General features: G+C 55.5%; 1 protein-coding gene across 19 annotated transcripts in view; it reads left to right on the plus strand.

Moving 5' to 3' along the window:
- Window positions 1-22,298, plus strand: part of RGS12 (regulator of G protein signaling 12) — a 118,128-nt gene that overhangs the window by 39,858 nt on the left and 55,972 nt on the right. For 16 of the 19 annotated variants that reach the window (XR_015166052.1, XR_015166053.1, XR_015166049.1 and 13 more), the window contains one exon: window positions 1,154-1,270. Coding sequence is in view for 12 of the 19 variants with exons in the window: in XM_086407365.1 (XP_086263491.1) it covers window positions 1,154-1,270 (117 nt within the window). In the remaining 7 variants the exon portion in view is untranslated. Of the gene's footprint in view, window positions 1-1,153; window positions 1,271-12,297; window positions 12,461-15,578; window positions 15,703-22,298 lie in introns of those variants that run through there. The other 3 variants (XM_086407373.1, XM_086407374.1, XM_086407376.1) reach the window with 3 other exon arrangements.

Genomic DNA, 22,298 nt, shown 5'->3' on the forward strand with positions numbered 1-22,298 from the left:
CCTTGGCGGGCAGGCTGGCAGCACAGTCCCGCCTGGGGTGGAGGCGCAGAGATGAGGATGCGCTTGCGGGGATGTGTCCGCGCCCGGGCTCTTGCTGGAACACGGGGGCTGAGGAGTGTGTGGTGACGCATTACTGCGCCAGGGACCCCTTTGCTGCTGGTGACGATGAGTCCGAGGAGTCCCAGTCGTCTCTGCGTCCCCTCTCCCTGAGTCAGCTCCGTCCTCTCTCTGCCTCTGTCTCCCTCCCTCCTCTCCCGTTTGTTCCGGATTTCCTCTCGCTTCAGCTCACACTCTCCGCTCTGGGTCGCTTTTCTGAACCTTCACTACACAGTGTCTGCAGCACGGCCTTGCTTGGACCTCTGTCCCCGGCGGAGGTGTGTTCAGCAGGGCACGGGTGCGTCTGCAAGGCTGACGATGCAGAAACTCAGCGCAGAGGCTTCAAGGAAGTGCTGTGTGTTTTGTCTTTGCTCAGGATGCCTGGGGTCCCTCCGCAGGTACGGAGCGGAGAACCCGAGGTCTTGACGTGTTTAGAAACTTGCAGCTCCTTCTGTGCCTGAAGCTGGTCACTTAGGGTTTCACGTGCCCAGGAAATCGGAGATTTTCAGCTGTGACGCTTTTTATTTTTAAAATGTGACGGCTTATTTGCTGAACCACATTTGGGGAGACGTCTGGCATAACGGCAGTGAATTAATTCTGGTCATTTCCCAGAGAAAGGATGAGATGTGTTAATGGTTGGTTGTTTCATCCACGGGGCTGGTTTGGTCTTCAGACACCAGCTGAACGTCCCGAGACTCTTTAATTCCCTAAAACGCTTATAAAATTATGTGAAAGCACAAACTTTCCGAAAACCAGCCTATGTTACTAACGACTCCTCTGCCCACTCGAGCTTCCCTGACACGCGCTTGTGTTGTTCCCTTGCCCGTGGGCGTGGGGTTGAGGCTGGGGTCGCCTCTGGACGCGTAGCTGGAGGTGGCCCAGTGAGCACTCGGGCCCTGTGTGACCCTTTCCCACTTTGTGCTTTCGGCTGTGGGGACCACGCACCGTGAGATTGACCTGGAGGCCTCCCCTCCTCTAGTCTCTCCAGGCGGCGCCCCGGTCGGGCAGAACGAGCGTCTTCTCCCAAGCAGGTAACGGGTCTTTGTCTTTGTTCCAGGGCTCCAAGTTCGGCCGGGGCATTGGACTCGTGACCCCGGCTCCGCGCGCCTCCAGCCGGAGGTCCTTCGGGAGGTCCCGGAGGCTGAGCATCACCCGCTCCCTCGATGATCTTGAGGTAAGGTGACTTCAGTGTTTCTCTCTTTATTCTCCAGGTTTTCAGAAATGATACATCTGAGTCTCCATTGACTCCCACCCTTGCCTTGCCCCCTCCCTCTCCCGTAACCTTGGTCTTCAAGGTGAGCGAACGTGCACTCCCAGCCCCTCCCCCCCACCCCACCCCGGCCTTCCCTCTGCCTCTCGGCAGAGTCGTGATAACGCCTGTGCCCTCAGCCTGCCGGGCACGGTGTTCTGGACACACGGACCCTATGGGGCCTGTCGTGACCCGTTACTCAGCCAAGCTTGGGTCCGTTTGCGCGGTGCACAGGAAGGCTCGTCCACTGACTCAGGTTGTGGGGAGGACCGCGCAGCCTTTCTTGTGGCCCCAGAGGAGGGGAGCGAGCAGCTCATGCTCAGAAGGCCCGGACTCCGGCTGGGCTTCAGGGGAGGGGCTCACGGGGCACTTGATCAGCTCACGGGCAGCTCTCCGGTTGGTTGGTGGTGAGGTAACAAGGTGATGTTATGGGAATCTCAGCCATCTGCCTTCTGCTTCCAGCTGGCCTGGGGTCAAGGTGCTGGGGGGGCAGCACGCAGTTCACTTCTTCCTCCTGGCGAGGGTTTCAGTATCTGCAAAACAGTTCACGGACATGGCTCAGGATATTATCTGCAGCCCTGAGGAGAAGCTAAAGGTCCTTGACTTTGTTTTTGGCTAAACTGTTACTATTTTGTTCTGCTTGACGATTCTCTTTCATTTTCGCGCTTTCTCACTTCTCTGGTTGAATCTGCTCTTTGGGACTGGGGGAAAGCCAGGAGGCGAAAGCTTGTCGACAAACAGGAGGTGGGGGCGCCCGAGGGTGTGTCCCAGGAAGGCCTCGAGGGGTCCTGCTCCCTTCCGTGCCCCCTTCTAAAGATGTGGTTCTGCGCCACAGGGCCTGACGGTTTCACCTTGTATCGCTCTTCTCTCTGATCTGTAACGCTGGAAAAGAATAGACTTCACTCCTCGGGCAGTTCTCGGTTTACAGAGAAGTTTAGCAGGAAGTACTGAGAGTTCCGTGTGCGTGCTGTGCTGGGTCCGTGACTCTTAGCTTCAGTTCAGGCTCGCTTGGAGGCCGCTCGGGCCCCTGACTCTTAGCTTCAGTTCAGGCTCGCGTGGAGGCCGCTCGGGCCCCTGACTCTTAGCTTCAGTTCAGGCTCGCTTGGAGGCCGCTCGGGTCCGTGACTCTGAGCTTCAGTTCAGGCTCGCGTGGAGGCCGCTCGGGTCTGTGACTCTGAGCTTCAGTTCAGGCTCGCTTGGAGGCCGCTCGGGCCCCTGACTCTGAGCTTCAGTTCAGGCTCGCTTGGAGGCCGCTCGCGCCCCTGACTCTGAGCTTCAGTTCAGGCTCGCTTGGAGGCCGCTCGCGCCCCTGACTCTTAGCTTCAGGTCAGGCTCGCGTGGAGGCCGCTCGGGCCCCTGACTCTGAGCTTCAGTTCAGGCTCGCGTGGAGGCCGCCCCTGGTGCCGTCATCCGGAAGGTTTGGTCGGGTGGAGGAGGGCGTGCGGTCACCATCACAGTGTCGCACGGAGCAGCCCCTCTGCCCCGAGCCCCACGTGCTCCGCCTGCTCACCCCTCCCTGCTTGCCCTCCACCCTGGCAGCATGGTCCTTTAACTGGCTCATTTTGTGTGTTTTAAAATTTTACACAAATGTAATTCTACTACACATCTTATTCTGCCAGTTTTAGAGCACTGCATCACGTTTTCAAGCTCTGCCTTGGGGTCTTAGTTTATTTTACTTGTTACGCGACATTCCATTATGAACGGTTTTCATTCCACTCTGCTGCTGCCTGGCACTCCATGCACGGTCGGGACAGTCTTCTCTGAACAGGTCGTCAGTGGACGGTGGGTGGCAGGGGTCCGTGTGCACACCCGTTCAGGGCATCAGGTGGCTGTGACTGGTGTGGCCGAGCCCATCCAGGGTCTGCTCACCAGGGGGACGTGTCCCCCCTGCTCACTGACGCTTGGGACTGTCGAACTGAAGTCTTTCTGTGTCAATAAAATGCCAGCTCATTTTAATTTGCATTTCACTGACTGAGTGAGGCTGAGCATTCCATCATGGGCTCTTTGGCTATATGAGTTTTCCCTGTTTTGAATTAGTAACCTATTCATGTCCTTCTAGTTTTTAAATTTTTATTTTATTTATTTAATTATTTAAAAAATAGATTTCATAGTAGTTCTTTACATTTTGGGGACACATCCTTTGTCAGATAAATATTTTGAAAATATCTTTGTGATTTTTTTCTACCTTTGTTTAGGGTGTGTATACATGTGTGTGTATGTGTGTATTTTAATTGTAGTAGAATAGAACGTTGAATTTACCGTTTTAAGTGTCCAGCTCTAGGCAGTAAGCACTCACATCATTTTGAACGCGCCCATGACTCACTCAGTCCCCCTTCCTCCCAGCCCCTGGCAGCCACCCCTGCCTGCTCTCTGCCTCCAGGAACTGACTTTTGTGTCTGGTTTATTTCACTTAACCTAGCATCTTCACAGTTCACCCATCCATGTAGCAGGTGTCAGAACATTTTTCCTTTTTGAGGCTGAATAACGCTCCACTGTGTGGACAGACACTTTGTGTTTATCCATCCTTCTGACGATGGCCCCTGGGGTTGCTCCCATCTTTGACTAATGCGGCCAGTGATGTTATGAATACGAGCATGCAGCTGTCTATTTGAGCTCAGTGATGTTTTAAAAATAGACCACAAGATAATTTCTTACAAACTCAATAATAGTTATCTGGAATAAATTGTCTATGGGGTTTCTTTTTGCTTAAAACAGAAAGTTAATTTGTGTTCTGATGCAGAAGCTGGAATCTTTGGCTGTTAGAGCTAGAAAGGGCCTGGACATCACCTCGTTGTCCAGATGAGAAGAGGGCCTGATTCTGGAGGTCTTTGGGGGCAGCGGGGGGGCCACAAGGTGGTCAGCGCTTGGTACTGGGTGGTGGGAGCAGAGCAGCTGTGGGGCGGCCCTGTGAGGCCCCAAGGCTGAGACAGGCCCCAGGACAGGGCCTCGGGGCTCCGGGGTCCTGAGAAGGGGGCCCCCACTGAGCCTGCATTCTCCCTTCGGGGGTTTGGCCAGGTGTTGTCTCTGCATCGTCCTGGGAGAATGGTCTCTGCAGGGGCCTGAACCCCGGGGCCAGGAGCCAGTGGAGCAGCTTGGGGTGGTGCAAGGTCTGCTTCCGGACACGGACACGCGGAAGCAGTGTGGGCCCTGTGATCAGCACTCACTCCTCTTCGCGATGAGCATCCTGGGGCCGGCTGGTGTCCCCGGGGCTGACCGAGGGTCACCCTCGCCCTCTGACTGTCCCCGGTTCACAGACGAGAACCCAGGTGCAGGGAGAGAGTTCTAAATTTAGGTCCCGGGGCGCGGAGCTCGTGGTCTCCCCCCGCTTCTGAACCTCTTACTTTTGTCCCAGTGGTGCGTTAGAGACGGGATTGAATCTTTGCGCCTTTCTGCCTGAAGACTTCAAAGTGTAGAAATGATGTTGGTCAGGCTGTTTCTAAGGAAGCCTGTCTGTCTGTCCTTCCCTCTGCCCCACACCCTTCGGCGGGAGAGCCGGGCAGCCTTGGGGCCGTCTGCGTGCAGCCTCCCAGCCTTGTTTGGCTCCTCCCCAGGCACTGGCTTTCGCCTCTTGCCTCTGGGTCCTAAGCACCCTGGGCACGTTAGAAGCCCCACCAGGGCCTCTGTGTCGTCTGCCAGCAGCCCGGCTCCTCCGCACAAGGCCAGGGCCAAGTCCACTTCCCGGGCCCTTAGGGCTCCAGTGTCTTGGGCTGGGTCTGCTGGGAGAGGCCGGCCGAGGACTGTCTAAATGCTGGGGTGAGGAGCACGACCCAGGAGGGACTGCTCAGAACAGAGCGATAAAACCGTGAAAGTATAGGTCCGTCCAAACGAGTGGTGACCGTGCAAAGCAAGGATAGCTGTGTTTGGTTTGAAAATACATGAAATTAAATTACAGCACAGCAGCCTGAGCGCTGGGAGGGGTGAATGGAGGTCAGGTGTTTCTGGGTACCCAGTCCACTAGGAAGAGGATGAGGGGCGATCAGAATTTGATTTTTATAAGGTAAGGATGCACGTAATCTCCAGGGTAATATAAGACAGTAAAGTAATAAATGCACTTTACGTTAACAGAAGGAAAACATGGAATAATGAAAAATACTAAATTTGAAAGAAGGTGAGCCAGGAGGAAACGGGAGACAAAGGGCAGAGGGCGGGAAGGACAGACAGGCAGCCTCTGGAGGGGTTTCAGCGCAGCCATGCTGCTGTTGGGCTCAGCTAGAAAGGAGAGACGGAGGTGGCATCAGGAGTCTGGTCACCTGTTTACGAGGGGCACCTCTAACACTTGGGAGACAAGCGTGAGTGAGGGAGCGGAGGAGGAGCCGCCTGTGCTCCTGACCAGAGGGTGGCAGTGGGGCTGCAGTGGCTGCAACCCTGTCTCCAGGCAGCACAGCCCTTAGGCGGACAGGGAGCCGTGGTCACGGCGGCCGCAGGGAGCCGGTGTAAATTTCATGTGCATTCTGTTACACGGTCTCCACACGGCTGCAGCAGAAACCCACAGAAGGAGGAGCAGAACCGCGAGTCTGAACCAGAGCAGGTTCACCCTCCCTGCTCAGTGACTGGCGTAGTGAGCAGGGAGAGCTCAGTAAGTAGAGGGTCTGACCAGCATGACCCGCAGCACCCGTGCGTGTGAGGCACCCAGCAAAGGCGTCCTCCCCCCGGGAACGAGTAGTGAAGCTGACCGAGCGCTGGGCCATAAAGCAAGTCTCAGCAGACGCAGACGTCTCTTCACTCGGAGCCTGTCCTCAGCCACAGACAGGTGTGGTGGAAACCAGCAACAAAGCGGAGGTGCCTCACACTCATCGTGAGGTCCAGAGTTTAAAAACGAATCAGTTTGGAAATTAGAGTATATTTTGAATGATAAGGAAGATACATCTAAGCCTGTGGGACGTAGCTAAAAGTGTATGTAGAGGAACATTCATAGGTTTTCATTGCATATGTTAGAAATGAAGAAAAATGGGACGTCATATCAAGAGCTTAGGAGAGCAGCTGTGACACAGACGCAGAGGCAGTAGAAGCTGGACAACGATGAAAATCAAAGCAGAAAGGAATAAGACAGGAAGCTGGCCAGCAGAACAACGAAAGAATTGCTCAAGAGGGATTACTTCCCAGCTCTTTGGGTGAGGCCCCCAAAACCCTGAACCCAAACCTGATGGACACCTGAGAGGAAAGGAAAGCTGCGGGGCAGCTCACTGGTGGGACACGTGGGGGTCCTCAGCTACACACGTCACTGGGTCCAGCCTCATGTGTGTTCTAAGGACACAGTATTTTTAACATTTGCAAATCAGTCATGTAATTTACCACATTAACAGAGTAAAGGAGAAAAATCATGTATCATCTTAACAGAAGCAGGAAAGACATTTGGTAAAATTCAATATCTGTTCATGGTCAAGAAAAAAAACCCTTAAACAAAATAGGGATTAAGGGGAACTTCCTTAATTTGATAAGGGTATTAAAAAAAAAAAACCATCACATGCTTAAGACTTAAGCTTTCCCTTTGGGATCAGGAATGAGGAAAGATATCTGTCACTACCATTTCAATTTAAATGTTTTCTGCAAGTCCTAGTTAGTGTAGAACAACTGAAGTTTAAAAACTTGCAAAGGAAAATGACAATGTTATCATTCTCATGACAATGTTATCATTCTCAAATGATGAGGTTGTAACATGGAAAATCTGAAACAATCTATGAGTTCATTCTGAAAATTAATGAGTGATTTAGGAAGATTGCTGGATAAATGGTCAGGATACAGAAGTCAGCTGTGTGGGGACTTGCATGGTGGTCCAGTGGGTAAGAATCCATCTGCCAGTGCAGGGGACGTGGGGGCCATCCCTGTGCATATGGAAGGACCATGCCACATGGCAGCTGGGCGCGTGTACCACAGCCAGATGCCCGTGCACTCGGGAGCCTGTGCTCGGCTACACGAGAAGCTTGTGCACCGCAGCCAGACGGCAGCCCCTGCTCGCTGCAACTAGAGAAAGCCCGTGCGCAGCAGAGAAGACCCTAACCTAAAAGGAGACCCTAACCCTCAGTCAATTAAAACAATTTTAAAGTCAGTTGTAGATACAGTTAGAAAATGATGTATAGATTGGATGTTATTTTAATGAGAATCCCAACAGGTAGTTTTGTTGAGCTTAAGAAGATAATTCTAAAAAATTTGTCGAAATGCAGACGGTCAAGTGTAGTAGCCAAGACATTCTTGAAGAGGAATGAGTTAGGAAGACGTCCTCTATCAGCCTCCAAAACTTATGCTCTTAGAGCCGGGGAAGACTAAGTGTCAGTACTTGGAGAGACAGTGGAGCAGGAGAGAGAGCAAGAGACAGAGCCGCGCCTGCGGACACACCAGCTGCGTGCAGAGCCGGGACGACGTGGTCTTTCAGTGGTGCTGAGGTGAGGACAGGTCTACACGGAAAAAGAGGGAAAGAAAGAGAAGCTGGATTCTCCCCCATGCTGTGCAGACAGATTTAATCCAGCTGTGTCGGAAATCTTCCTGGGAAGGGCAAAGCGAGAGTTAGTGGAGGATAAAGTAGACGCTCATCTTCGTGGTGCTGGGGAGGGAAAGACTTTCTAAGCTGAACACAAATCGTAAACGCCGGGATGGACTCTGACCCAGCGAATGCTCAGAACCTACCTTCATCCCAGCACCCCATCCCTAGGGTGCCCAGGGGCACATGAGTGCGGCGACCCTCGGAGGCCCTGTGTCCCCATGACACCCAGCAAGCAAAGCCAAGCCAGCAAGAGATGCACACCGGCCTTTGATGAGAGATGACACCCAGAGGCAAACCCAGCTCTGGTGGATCCAACCACAGCAGTTGTCAGGGAAGCAAATGGCAGTCCGCAAGGTCCATGCTGCAGAATGTCGGACGTGGAAAGAACAGTGGACCGTGCACGTGTTGGTGTGGATGTGAAGCAGCCGGACTCTTGCCTAGTGGGCGTGAGTGTTTGCTGTTCGCAGTGACCCTGAAGACACATGAGCCCCTCCCTTCTGAGACGACAGCCTGTGATCAGGAGACAGGCAGCGACTCAAGGCAGCATCGTCACAGGCTGCCTTACCGCTGCAGCATGACCGGGCTGACGCCCCAGCCACCTCGGGATGGACTGGCAGGTGTCACGGGGCGGGCGGGCACTGCAGAACTCTCTGCACGCTCTGTCCATGTAGCTGTGGCCCGGGGTGGCATGTCCAGTGCAGAACCAAAGAGAGAAGTGGGCACCGGTGATGCTTTTCCCTGTGACCTGCAGGGTCGTATGGGCTTCACGCTGGCTCTGCTTGTTCTCTGTTCTGAATGGGTAGCTTCCCGGGAGTGCCATGTGCACGATCGTGTGTCCTCCGGGCCTGTGAGTGCTGAGTGGGCAGTGCAGCCTGCGAGCCTCAGAGGGGTGTGCAGGAGGGTGCCTCAGATGGATGTGCAGGAGGGCACCGGGAGGGAGCCTCAGAGGGGTGTGCAGGGGGGTGGGGGCCAGGGCGAGGAGAGGTGTTGCTGGCAGGTGGAGGTGTGGGGGGTCCTCCCTGGGGGTCCTGAGACAGCAGGTGTAGAAGCAGCAGGTGAGTTTCTGTGTGTTGTGGTCCTGACCATGGCAGGCGGTCATTGAGAGGGGCCTGAGAGGTGGGGCAGGAGCCTGGGTTAGCAGAGGTCCGCCCCTGCCCGCAGGTGTACAGCCGGCCTCGGAAGGAGGTCCTCGCCTCTGCGTGACACCTTCAAGGTGCCCAGGGCCTTGAAGGGTCCAGGTGTGGGGATCCGAGCTGAGCAGCGCAGGCCTGGGGGAGCGGCGCTGGAGCCCAGCTCCCAGGAGCCGACCCTCTCGCCCCCACTGCGAGCCCTGCTGTGTGTGGAGCCGGGTGGGCCTCTGCTGACCGTGCGCAGGAGTCTTCGCGCCTGCTCCCTCCGCCGAGGGCCGCCTGTGAGTGGGTCCAGGAGCTGTGACAGGACTGGCAGTGCCCAGTCTGGACAGCAGGGGGCGCTGAGGCCATGCGTTTCCCTCCCCGGGAGCAAGTCCAGACTCTCCTCTGGGGAGCAGGGTAGGGGCACCTTGGGAGGAGGGTGGCTCTCCGTGGTCCCTCCAGTGCTGGTGTTGAACACGTGAGCTCTGTGGAGATGACCCCCCAAAGCAAAGGCGGGGACCCCGAGCTGGACCTCAGATCTGAGACTGACAGAGAGGTTCAACCTTCCAGCCCCTGGCTCACCTCTGGGGTACTCTGGGCAATTTACAGAGTTCACATGTTCTGGGGTGAAATCTCCCCAGACATTTCGAAACACGCTCTTTTTACCCACTTCTTACTTCTGCTGCTTTGCTCTTTCTGGGAAACTCAGCTTGGATTTTTGCTTATTTTGGTGCGTCCGTGCTAGCGTACTCTTTAAATTCTTACGTAGGAAAGAATCTTACCTCTCGCTGAGATCCTGTTGACTTAGGGGCACATGCTAGGGTCTCCCAGTGCCTTGATTCCTCCTTCAGGGACTGTTTATGGAACACCCACTGGGTGTGGACAGCCCTGCCCGAAACTGCTGCCAACCCTGCCCCAGAGGACTGGCTTCCCGGCCGGATGGGTGGACGCGAGCGGTGGCAGTCTGGTTTAGAAAGGGTCCCTCGGCTGCTTTGCCAAGAGTAAACAGGAGGGACGCTGGGGCAGGAAGGGGCCCTTAGGATTACCTTTGGGGCCATGTGGTGGTCTGGGTGAGGGGAGGGCTTGGGGAATGGGGGGCTTGGGCCAGTGGACGGCGAATGGTCAGATGTCTCACCTCAGACTCGAGAGTCCCGCCCGGGGGTCACAGCTGACACCAGGCGGCTGCAGGAGGCCAGCGGGGAGGAGCTGGGGGCAGGCGAGGCTGGTTTCCCGGGCACCTCCCCTGATGGTCACCATGGTCACTGTGGATGCCCCGCCTCTTCCTCGGGAAGTTTTGGGCATCCCCGAGGGTGGGTGGTCTGACCTTCGCTGGCCTCCTTCTCCTGGTTCAGGTTAGGGGCCCGCCTCCTCTCGGAGGGGCGGGAGCCAGGGGCCTCTCTGAGCTTGTCCGCCCTTGTCCTCTCGGCAAAGCCGGACAGCTCCACACCACTGGCACGTGCCAGGCTTCTTAGGGGCTGTGCTGGACTTCTCGCCCCATCCGTCTCTGAGCCCACCCCCATCTGGCGATAGGTCGACACCACCGGGACGCGGTGGTGGGTGTGGTGGGTGCTCAGAATGTCTAGTTCCTCGCTCCAGGAGGCCCACCAGGCTCTGCCCCCCAGGGTGCCACCTGGCAGAGGGGCATTGTGGCCCGATTCTCACCTCTTCTCTTCCTCTCTTTGCCCTGTGGACAGCAGAGGAGGGACAGACTGATAGCCAAAGGGGAGACAGAGAGAGCCCCAGAGAGACAGAGGAACCTGGAGGGCGCAGCTCCACGTGGACCTCGCGTGGCTGGGCCACCTTTCGGGCTGAGTGTGATAATAAGACGCGTGAAGTGACGCCATGCTGCTTGTGCAGGCTCACAGGGACGCTGAAAACACAGACCAAGCGGGGACCTGAGCGGCTGAGCTCCGGGAGCAGGGTTTCCCGCCGTACCAGGAGGTTGTGCCTGTGGGCGGGGCCTGTCCCATCGTCTCTTTTCCTTCTTGGTCCCTGGTGGTCGTGGCTAGGCTCTGTCTGGAGGCCTTTGCAGACTGCTGTCCTTTGCTCTGGCGAGGGGTCACCGCCTCCCCCCAAATCCTATGAATTAGTGCACAGCCCTTGGAAGTCAGCGAGGAGGACGGTCAGGGTCACAGAGTCAGGGGCTCAGCTGATCCCCATGAAAACCGCAGGGTCACCCCCCAGAACCCTCCTGTGGGTTTCCTCTGCACGTGTGCCTGTGTGTGTGTGCGTGCTGGAGGGGGAGGCCAGGGAGTGCAAAGGAGATCACCGTGTCCCACTTGTGTCTCAGCCCTGCCACCACGGGCGTGAAGGGGACCTCCGCGGGCTGGAGGGCACCCCTTTCCTTAGAGACGGGGCCCTGCCCAGGTAAAGGCTCTGTGGCCCCTCCAGGCCGGCAGGTGCCTGAGGCCCTTGTGTCCCGGGGCCCCCTTCCTGGGTGGGGCAGCCGTGCCCTCCCTGCCACCAGGTCCCTGCTCCCTCCCTCTCCTCGCTGGCCCTCTCGGCCCCCAGTGTCCTCCCTGCTCTGGGCTGCCTTCCCGTGCTCCCTGAGGTGGAGGTGGCGGCCTCGGCTCGCTCCCCGATCCTGCTTCCGTGTGTTTATCGTGTGAGAACGGGTCCGAGGCCGGGCCGGAGCCGCCTGTTGTCTGCGAGCTGCCGTCCGGGCCGCGCCCTGCGCTTCTGCAGTAAACACGGCCGGAGTCTGTGCACCACATTCCCGCTGGCTGCCTGCGCCTTTCTCCCCACAAAGCCGAACAAGGTGGAGCCCCAGGCCGGCCCCCTTGCCCGCAGCCCTGGGCAGGGTGCCCCCAGGAGCCCCTTGGATGAGGCCCTGGGCGCCCGCACGTCCAGAGCTGAGCAGGTGCTCTGCAGGGCTCCCTCGCTTCTGGACACAGGGCTCTTTCTCTTCCTGCTTCCCTTTTAAGTTAAAACAGGACCTGCCACGGCTCTCTCACTTTGAGGCCAGCTCGGTGGTGGGACCAGACTGAGCTGAAGGTGGAGCAGGGGCCCTGCTGGGGCCAGGTCTCAGGACCCTCCGTTCTGGGCTGGGCCCACGCTCGCGTGCACGTGGAGCTCATAATAGACCCGTCGGGGGCTGTAATTAAGGCTGCACCCTGCACCACGCGGCTAGAAAACAAATTCTCTGCAGCTGCTGTGCTGACTGAGAAATTGCCCCTATCAGCTGAAGTTTTATTCTTCTGATTTGGGAGAGGAAATACTTTAAAAATGATCTCACGGCATGATTTATGTGAACGGCTTTTTTTTTCTTTGTGGAGACAATTGAGATAGAGCCTGAATCCCGGCAGACCACAGCTTCCTGCAGTGTCCTGTTGCCAGGGTGACGGAGGGAGCGGATGGAACTTCATCTGAAATGCCTTTAAACTTTCTGACGTGCACAGGCGTGCGGCAAGGCTGAGTGCTGTGTTTCAGAGCTGCGTGCCTGGAGTGGGTAGGAAGTCCTCCAGTCTTAGGATGAATTCGGAGAAAGGGTTGCTGGAGGAGACCCACGTTTTAAACAGCCAGCAGGTAGGCCACTCCAGATGTTTTTGTTGCTTACAGAATTGTTGAGGAAGCCTGGCGTCTTGGGTACAGCTTTATTTTCAGCCTGTTGTGAATGGTGGCTTTTAAGTGTAAACTTTGAAAATGTTTTTCTTGTGTTTGCATCTTGGAGCTTGAAGTGTGTCCCATGGAGATAATAAAAGCCCGGCCCTGGGACCACAGACCCACACCCCGAGTGAGGCTGGGTTGGGAGTCCCTCACGCCAAGCCCCCTCAACCCCTCGGGGGGACACTGCCCGCATCCCGAGTCAGCCTTACGGGGAGCAGCAGCAGTCCATCGTCCTCACCATAGTGACTGAGACAGATTTGGGAGATGAGTGAATTTAGATTTCGACGACATAACTGTATTACAATCATCTTTTACTTTTTAAATTGCTGTTTTATAACATTTTTTTCTTTTTTAAGAGTTGAAGTATAGTTTTCTTTTTCTAAAAAATTGATTTGCAATGAGTTAGTTTCAGGTGTACAGCCAAGTGACTTGGTTGTGTATGTTGTATTTTAAAATGGAGCGAGCTGGTTCTGCTTCATATACATGCGCAGGAAACTACTGGCAAGCCTGTTTGCTGATTGATTAGTATCTGAGCTTATAAATGTGAACTTACTGTAAAACGTTTTGAAAAGCTTTGAGAGTAGGAATAATACATTTTGTCTTCCTCTCTGGCTGCGTTGTGTTGAAGTAAAGGCAAAACCACATTTCGATTATTTACAGAAGATCGTCCCTCGTTACCGGGGACCGGTTTAAATTCATCCTTTCCTGAGAGCTGTTTCATCCTAGCATGATCTCCGGACATCTAATTACAACCTTCTGTAGAGAGGAGAGGAGAAGCTGCTCACTCAGAGGTGACTGGTTGGGATGCTGGGTTTAGGAACATGACTGCATTGGCTTTTCAAATAGGAAACAGAAATAAGTCTGCTGGACAGGTCGAGAGTTGTGCCTATGAAGGAAGGGCAGGTGTTAATGGATTTTAAAAACACTTCGTGTGTATTTTGAGAACTCCCTGTGCCAATAAAGCTCCCTCGAGAGGGTGGGGAGCCGCTTTGATGTTTACGGGCGTGCCTGCTGCGTGCTGCCTCTGGCTGTCCCCGCAGGAGCAGGACTGGGCTCCTGTTTGTCCACTCTTGTCTCTCTGGAACGTGAACTTCGGAAATACTGGGTCCCGTACACACGTACCGGTTAACCAGTACTAATTTGTATTACATGTAGGCTGCATTTCCATTCCCATAATATACAGAGGCAAGTTTTAGAAAAGGTTGTTTTTTTATTTTGAATGAAAAAAAAAATCACTAGAAATCTGCCTTTTATTTGCCTGCATAATGATTTGGATTCATTTTGAAATTTTGCAAATGCTCAACCCAGCGAATAAGTTGTTCGCCGAGGGTGTGAACGAGTCTGGTTGGTGTGGTCCTGTTTTAAGCAACAGAAAATTGCAGGAAGGTGGTGGGGTGGCGGGCAGTCCTGAGGGGCTGGCTGGCTCTGCCCGTGGGCCAGGGGCAGAGGGCAGAAAGTGCTGTGGCCTCAGCTCAGTCCTCGAGAGAGAAGTCTCGAGGTGAATGGCACTGATCTGGGGTGGCCACGTGGGAGGGGCCTCTGCCCTTGGTGGCTCGGAGCCTCAGATTGTCCGTCGTCAGAGCGGGGGTGTCTCGGGCACTCTGGGGCCCTGTCCTCAGTGGACGGGCCCAAGGAAAGCCGTGACTGTGAAGAACTGTGACTCGGAAGCGTCTTTCGCCTTGGAGAGGAGGACCCGTGGGCCTTGAGAGGAGGCGTCTCCCAGGACCACTTGAGATGCTCTCGGGGTGTGACCCAGAAGGAGGCTGGCTGTGACCGGAGGCTGTCAGTGCCGTCAGCCCGTCCATCCCGGTCCCTGTCTTGTAGGCATGAGGTGCAGCGGAGCGGACTTTGGACTCTAGGACCCGCCCATTTGCCGGTCCCAACCACCGCACGGGGACGTGCTGGTCCAGCCTTGGGTCAGGATTTGTTGCAGGAAGAAAGAGAGCTTAGGTGGGCTTTCTCCGTGGACCCCTTGGAGCCCCCTGCCGTGTCTGACCAGCTTGCTGGGGTGGGGCCGTGGCTGTCCGCGCTGTGGCCGGGCTGCCGTCCAGGAGGCGGGGACAGAATTCGCCCGGCCCGAGCGGTCTGGGGACCTGAGCCTGTGCTGTGCAGGGCTGTCGAGCTCCAGGAGTTCCAGGATCCGGTCACCGCCGCTGCTGTCGGGTTTCAGACTGCCCACTGGGGTGCGGGGGCAGGCCCCCCTCTCGAGGTCTGGGCCCCAGGGCACCGCCTGGGCACTGCCCTCTGTGACCTGATACCGCTCTGCTCTCACTCGGCCAGACCCGCAGTCAGCGTCCTCCGTGCTCACCAGGCGGAGATGTTTGAGCCCCTGGGGCGCCCGCTCGGGTGGCTGGGCCGGAAGGTCAGTCGGTCCTGGGGGTCCTGGGCATGAAGACAGTCACACCACGTCGTGCAGTGGCGGGCTCATCACTCAGGCGGTCTGTGCAAGGGTCGGACGTGACGAGTGTGTATGGCCCTCTCCATGGCCAGCTTTACTTCTGTGTGCTGGGCTCTGGGTGGCACGTGGACTGAGAAGGCTGCACCGTGAGGAACAGCACCAGCGTCTCTTCTGGGTGGCCTGGGGCCTTTCCAGGCAGCGCTGGGCAGAGAGCCGGGGCTGCGGGTCAGGGGGCTGCTCCAGTGGGCAGGCCCTCGAGCGAGGCACCCCAGTGGCTTGGGCCCGCCCGCCCCAGGCCTCTTCACCCCAGAGCTGCCCAGGGCGGGGACGTCCGTCTGTCTGGACCGGCCACTTTGCCCCTTGGTCTGTGGGCTGCACAGACGCCTTTCTTACCTTTTAAGGCTCTGGTCCCCGTGAGAGGAAGGCTGAGGGAAGCTGTTGTCTTCCCCTTTCTCCACGTCTTCCCCTTTCTCTCTTGGAGGCGGTCACCCTGAGCTGGGCTCTCCCTGCATCACTCTCGAGGAGACCGCGCTGTCGTGCCTCTGGTCTCCTCACGTGCTCACAGGCGGCTCCTTTCTCCCCTCCAGCCCACAGCAGTTCTCGTCGGGCAGACGTGAAGGCCGGGCTCACCTCCTCTGGCATCGTGTCCCAGCTGCCACCCAGGGGCCGCCCTTCCCACCTGCGTCTGCAGACCCAGAGACGAGCACGTGCCCCCCGCAGTATGTGCCTGCTCCTGCCTCAGGCTCGACCCTGGAGCCCGGAGGTCAGTGGGCCCCTGGGCTCGGCCCTCCGAAACCCTCTTGAGTCCATCTGACCTCACTTTCCTCGCCTGCCTGGGGCCCTGGGGACCCTAATTCTGTGCCATGCGCTTTGGGACACCCGCGCCCCCCCTGCCCCACCCCGGATGGCGGGGCCTTAACTTGCTGGGTTGGTTTCCAGCCCTGGCAGGAGCGCCCGAGCGGCAGGTTTGCAGCGGTGGGCGCCCCATGTCTGGAGGAGCCTGGGCTTGGCTGAGCAAGTGGAAGCTGTCCAAGCAATCCCCCCACTTCCTGCACCCCCGACCCAGGGCCAGCCCCACCCCACCCCACCCCCACCCCCGCCCCATGGCTAGGTCTCGCCTTCATGAGAAAGCGTGTCATGAAGCTGGGCTTCGAGTTCAGCTGCCAGGGGTCCTGGGCTCTGGCGGCACTCAGTGGCTGCTGATGTAGAAGGTGCTTCTGACGAGCGGGTCTGTCCAAGGCTGTGTGGTGCGTGTGTGTGCTGACCCGAGCTGTGGGTGTCCAGCTGTCTGTGGGGACGCGCCCTCTGTGACGCCTGGCCTGGCCATGCAGTGGGGCACGGGTCTTCCTGCAGCCGGGCCGGCCAGTGGGGAAGGTCTCTGTCTTGATGTGGCAGGAAGGCCAGAGGGTCCTCATGTAAAGTCGGATGCTGCCCCCAGCCCGCAGCATTCACGTGGCGCCCACGTGCCACCTTGTCCGTGTGACTCTGGACTTTTAAAGGTTTTGTAATGAGTGATCTGGGGCTTTTCCAAGGGCAGGGCAGAAATACTAGCTGTTAAATTCTTAGGAAAATGCTGTGATTGTGGGTTTTCAGTTTCTCTTGATTTTATTGGGGCTTGACGAGCTCTTTGGGACACACACACACGCAGAGGGGAGGCTCAGAGCCTGTTCTGAGCTGGGCGCTGCCTCTTCTGACCGCGGGCCTCCCTGCCCGTCCCCGCACTGCCCTGTGTCCGGCCACTCCGTCTGTCGCTGGGCAGCGCTGAACACACCCGTGGCGCCGTGGCTATGCTGCCGCCCCGGCCTCTGGGGCACGGGCACCCTCTGTGGTAGAGTCGGGAGAACTACGTGGCTCCTCTTGGCCTGCGCGTGGGCCTGTCATGCTGGTCCAGTCCATCTTGGCCCATTTTTCTCGCACATGCTGCTTACAACCCACGGGATTGATTGCGCGGCTCCTTCAAGTGCTGAAGCTGAGTGTGAAGACCCCTGCGCTCGAGGCACAGAGGGCGGGCGGGCACCTGCGTGGGACCGCAGAGGGGCCCTCCTGGTTCAGTGGCCCTCTGTCCCACCCCTGGGGGTCTTCCCTGTCCCCCCACCCCATGCCCTGCTCTCTTCTGTGCTCGGTCCAACAGGGAGTCGCCTTAAAACTTAGATGAGCAAGGCTTTCAAAGGCGAAATGAATATGAATTAGATGCAGATTGGATTGTTGAATTCTTAAGGTTTTTTTTTCATTGGGATTATTTGAATTTCTTTTCTTTTTCTCAAAATGTTTGGTACCAATGGGTAAGTTGCAGGCCTTTGTCTCTTATTTAAGAGTCAGAGATGGTTGTTTAATATTTCTTATGCCCAAGGTAGGAAATTTTTTCATTGGCTCAAAATTGAAAATGTATACAACTGTGTATTCCTATATACTAAGTAGTTATGAAATTATATATTGTAATAACTGCTATTGTCCCAGTGTTACTGACAGAATCAGCCTCGATAAATCAGAATCAGCATTCTTCATGTAAATAATTTAAAACTTTCAAAATGTTAATTCAGAATAAAGTATCCACGCGTGTGTGTGGTCCAGATGAATTTCCTGCTGGGAATAAATCCCAGTCAGTCAGCACTGAACTGTCAGGCTGACCTAAGAAATAGAAATTGTTTGAACTTAAATTACTTATCTAAAATACTTTAAAGTTTTTAAAAGCAAATGTTTTTACATTAGTGTAAACTCCAGGCTTAGGGAGCCGCAGACCTTTTTAGGGCTGTTTAGTTATGGTTTGTGTTTAAATCTTTTTTTTTTTTTTTAATTTTATTTTATTTTTAAACTTTACGTAATTGTATTAGTTTTGCCAAATATCAAAATGAATCCATCACAGGTAAATCTTAAGCACAGAGAAATGCTCACTTTCTCGAACCTTTTAGCTAGCGGCTTTTTCTTCTTTTTTTGTGGCTGCCGTTGTTATAAGAATAGCATGCCAACATGGGAATGTGGGAAGAACGCAAGGCGGACAGGCTAATGAAAACTCATCATTAATACAGACTATGCTGGCTATCAGGACAGTTAGGCGTGTGGAGTTTTAATTTGTGAAAGTGTTTAAGAATGCCAAGAAACTTGGGGGTGCCCCACTTCAGAAGTGCTGAAGTGTTGCAAACGAGGCTTGAAAAGGGTGATTTGGTCAGAACTGGGCATGTCGGTCCCGAGGCCAATAGAGACGACTTGGGGGTTCGCCGTGTTCCCCCAGCTGTTGCAGCAAGTGGCGGGCCTGCACCCCCTCGTCCGTTCCTACGTGGGGCGCTGGCCGCCTGCCCCCCGCGACAGCGCCTGTCACCTGTGCGGCCCTGTGCCGCCCCTTCCAGCCTTGTCTCCGGTTATAACGAAGCCCCCTGCGTGCCCCGTAGCCTGCTTCTGCGTCCTTCTCAAGAGGGCCAGGGGCTCAGGTGCCGACGAGGGACCCAGGGGCCCCTTCCGGGCATCAGATGTCACGTCAGAGGTGTCCCGGCCGCCCTTCCAGGTGTGAACTGGTGGACGGAGCAGATGCTAGACGGCAGGGGTCTGGAGGGAGTCAGCACCTGCTTCTCCAGGAGTGTGAAACCTGGAGGAGGCCGAGGCTTTCCGTCCAGGGGATGACACAGGGCACTCTCCCTGGCTTTACCTCCGGGTTCACCTCGGGCTGGGGCGGAAACAGTTGCCAGGTTAACAAGCCGTGAGCAGACGGTGGGAGACGGTGAGGAACTGCTTCCCGGCCGGCCTCCAGTGCATCCTGCCAGGAGCCACCCCGGGAGCCTGCCTCTCCTCAGGGGCCCTGGGCAGTGGCCAGTGTGGGCAGGGATGCCAGCTATGCAGAGGGACCCTGAGTGCACACACACACATACCACACACACCAATACAACACACACCACACACATACACAACACACACACAACACACACACACAGACACATCACACACCACATACACACATACCACACACACACCACACACACATCACACACACACCACACACACACCACACACACACCAACACAATACACACACATACCACACACACCAACAAAACACACACACACACCACACACAAACACCACACACACCAACACAACACACACACAACACACAGACACATCACACACCACACACACACCACACACACACACACCACACACACACACACCACACACACACACACAACACACCACACACCCCCCACACACATACCACACACACACACTACACACATCCCCCACACACACACCACACACACACCAACACAATACACACACACACCACACACACCAACAAAACACACACACACACACCACACACACACCACACACAAACACCACACACACCAACACAACACACACAACACACAGACACATCACACACCACACACACAACACACCACACACACAACACACCACACACACACACACCACACACACACGACACACACCACACACACCACACACACACACACACACCACACACACACCACACACACCACACACACACCACACACACACCACACACACACAACACACACAACACACACCACACACACACCACACACACACACCACACACCACACACACACACACCACACACACACACCACACACACCACACACACACACCACACACACCACACACACACACCACACACCACACACACACACACCACACAAACACCACACACACCAACACAACACACACACAACACACAGACACATCACACACCACACACACAACACACCACACACACACACCACACACACACCACACACACCACACACACACCACACACACACACAACACACACACAACACACACAACACACACCACACACACACCACACATACCACACACACACACCACACACACACACCACACACACACCACACACACCACACACACACACCACACATACCACACACACACAACACACACATACACCCCACACACCACACACACCACACACACACAACACACACACATACCACACACACACACCACACACACCACACACACACACCACACACACCACACACCACACACACACACACCACACAAACACCACACACACCCCACACAGACACACAACACACACACACACACACACACCACACATACACAGACCACACACACACCACACACACCGTATACACACTACACACACCACACACACCACACACACACACACACCACACATACGACACACACACCACACACCACACACACACCACAAACCACACACAACCACCACACACACCAGATACCACACACACACATACCAAACACACATACCACACACAAACCACACACACACACCACACACACACACCCACCACAATCACACACACACACCACACACACACCACACACAAACACCACACACACCAACACAACACACACACACACAACATAGACCACACACACCACACATACACAGACCACACACACCACACACACACACACACCACACACCACACACATACGACACACACACAACACACGGACACATCACACACCACACACACAACACACCACACACACACACCACACACACACCACACACACCACACACACACCACACACACACACAACACACACACAACACACACAACACACACCACACACACACCACACATACCACACACACACACCACACACACACACCACACACACACCACACACACCACACACACACACAACACACATACACCCCACACACCACACACACCACACACACACAACACACACAACACACACACATACCACACACACACACCACACACACACACCACACACACCACACACCACACACACACACACCACACAAACACCACACACACCCCACACAGACACACAACACACACACACACACACACACCACACATACACAGACCACACACACACCACACACACCGTATACACACTACACACACCACACACACCACACACACACACACACCACACATACGACACACACACCACACACCACACACACACCACAAACCGCACACAACCACCACACACACCAGATACCACACACACACATACCAAACACACATACCACACACAAACCACACACACACACCACACACACACACCCACCACAAACAATCACACACACACACCACACACACACCACACACAAACACCACACACACCAACACAACACACACACACACAACATAGACCACACACACCACACATACACAGACCACACACACCACACACACACACACACCACACACCACACACATACGACACACACACCACACACACCACACACACACCACAAACCGCACACAACCACCATACACACCAGATACCACACACACACATACCAAACACACATACCACACACAAACCACACACACACACCACACACACCACACCACACACACACACACACACACCACAGACAATCACACACACACACACACACACACACACACACACACGGGCCACCAGCTGTGATTCCTCAGGTGCCGAGAGCTTGGGAAGTCCTCTCGGCACAGTTGCCCAAAGTTCAGACAGGGCAGGAAGTACGTCATCTGAGGCTGTGGCTTACAGACTCTGAGCCCCTCCTGGAAGATGCTGAACAGCTAAGACTTGCACCAGGAAGCCTGTCCCGGTGGGCGTCCTGCGGGTGGGCGTCCTGCGGGTGGGCGTCCTGCAGGAGTCCCGGGCGGGCTGGGGCTGGCCCGAGGTGCTGGGCGCGCGTGCGCAGGAGCGCCTCGCCCGGCCGCCCGCCCGCTGCTCTCGCCGCCGCCGCGCTGCTGTCAGGGCGCTTCTTTCAGGTCTGCTGGAGTTCCCAGGTTTTCTCTTCCGTCTCCGATCTCTGGTAACCCCTCTACGGAGTACCTCTGCAGTTCCAACAATTGTGGATTTCATCGTCAATCATCCCGTAGGATTATTTTTAAATCTACCACCCTGCTTCTCCCCTTTTTTTTGAAACCTTTGATGACTTCACAATTTCGTAGTCATTTGACATCTGCATTGACCTTTGCAGTATCTGAGATTCTGTTCATTGCTGTTTCTGCTTGTTCTTTCTCAGGGGGTTTTCCCTTGGGCTTAGGGGAGTTTTGAGCTCATTTCTAGGTGGGCTCATGCTCTTTGAACTCCTGTGGGCCTTGCCTGGCTGCTTCTTCCCAGACGGTTTGTGTTTGTGGCTGTGGGGCTGGGGCTCTTCACCCCAGGAGCGTCCAAGTGAGGGGACACGCACCCCTCAGCCCTGCGGGTCTCCGTTCCCTCCCCGCTCCTCCCGCAGGGGGCCCTTGCTTCCTTTAGAGCAGTGTTGTATTAGAAAGCTGGTGTGTTTTGATGCTCGCTTCACAGTGTTTCTGTAAATCGACAGCTGCTCTAA

The sequence above is a fragment of the Bos grunniens genome, chromosome 6 (assembly GCF_055505025.1).
Source record: "Bos grunniens cultivar Pamir isolate PY7600 chromosome 6, Bosgru_T2T1.0, whole genome shotgun sequence".
Taxonomy (NCBI): Eukaryota; Metazoa; Chordata; class Mammalia; order Artiodactyla; family Bovidae; genus Bos; species Bos grunniens.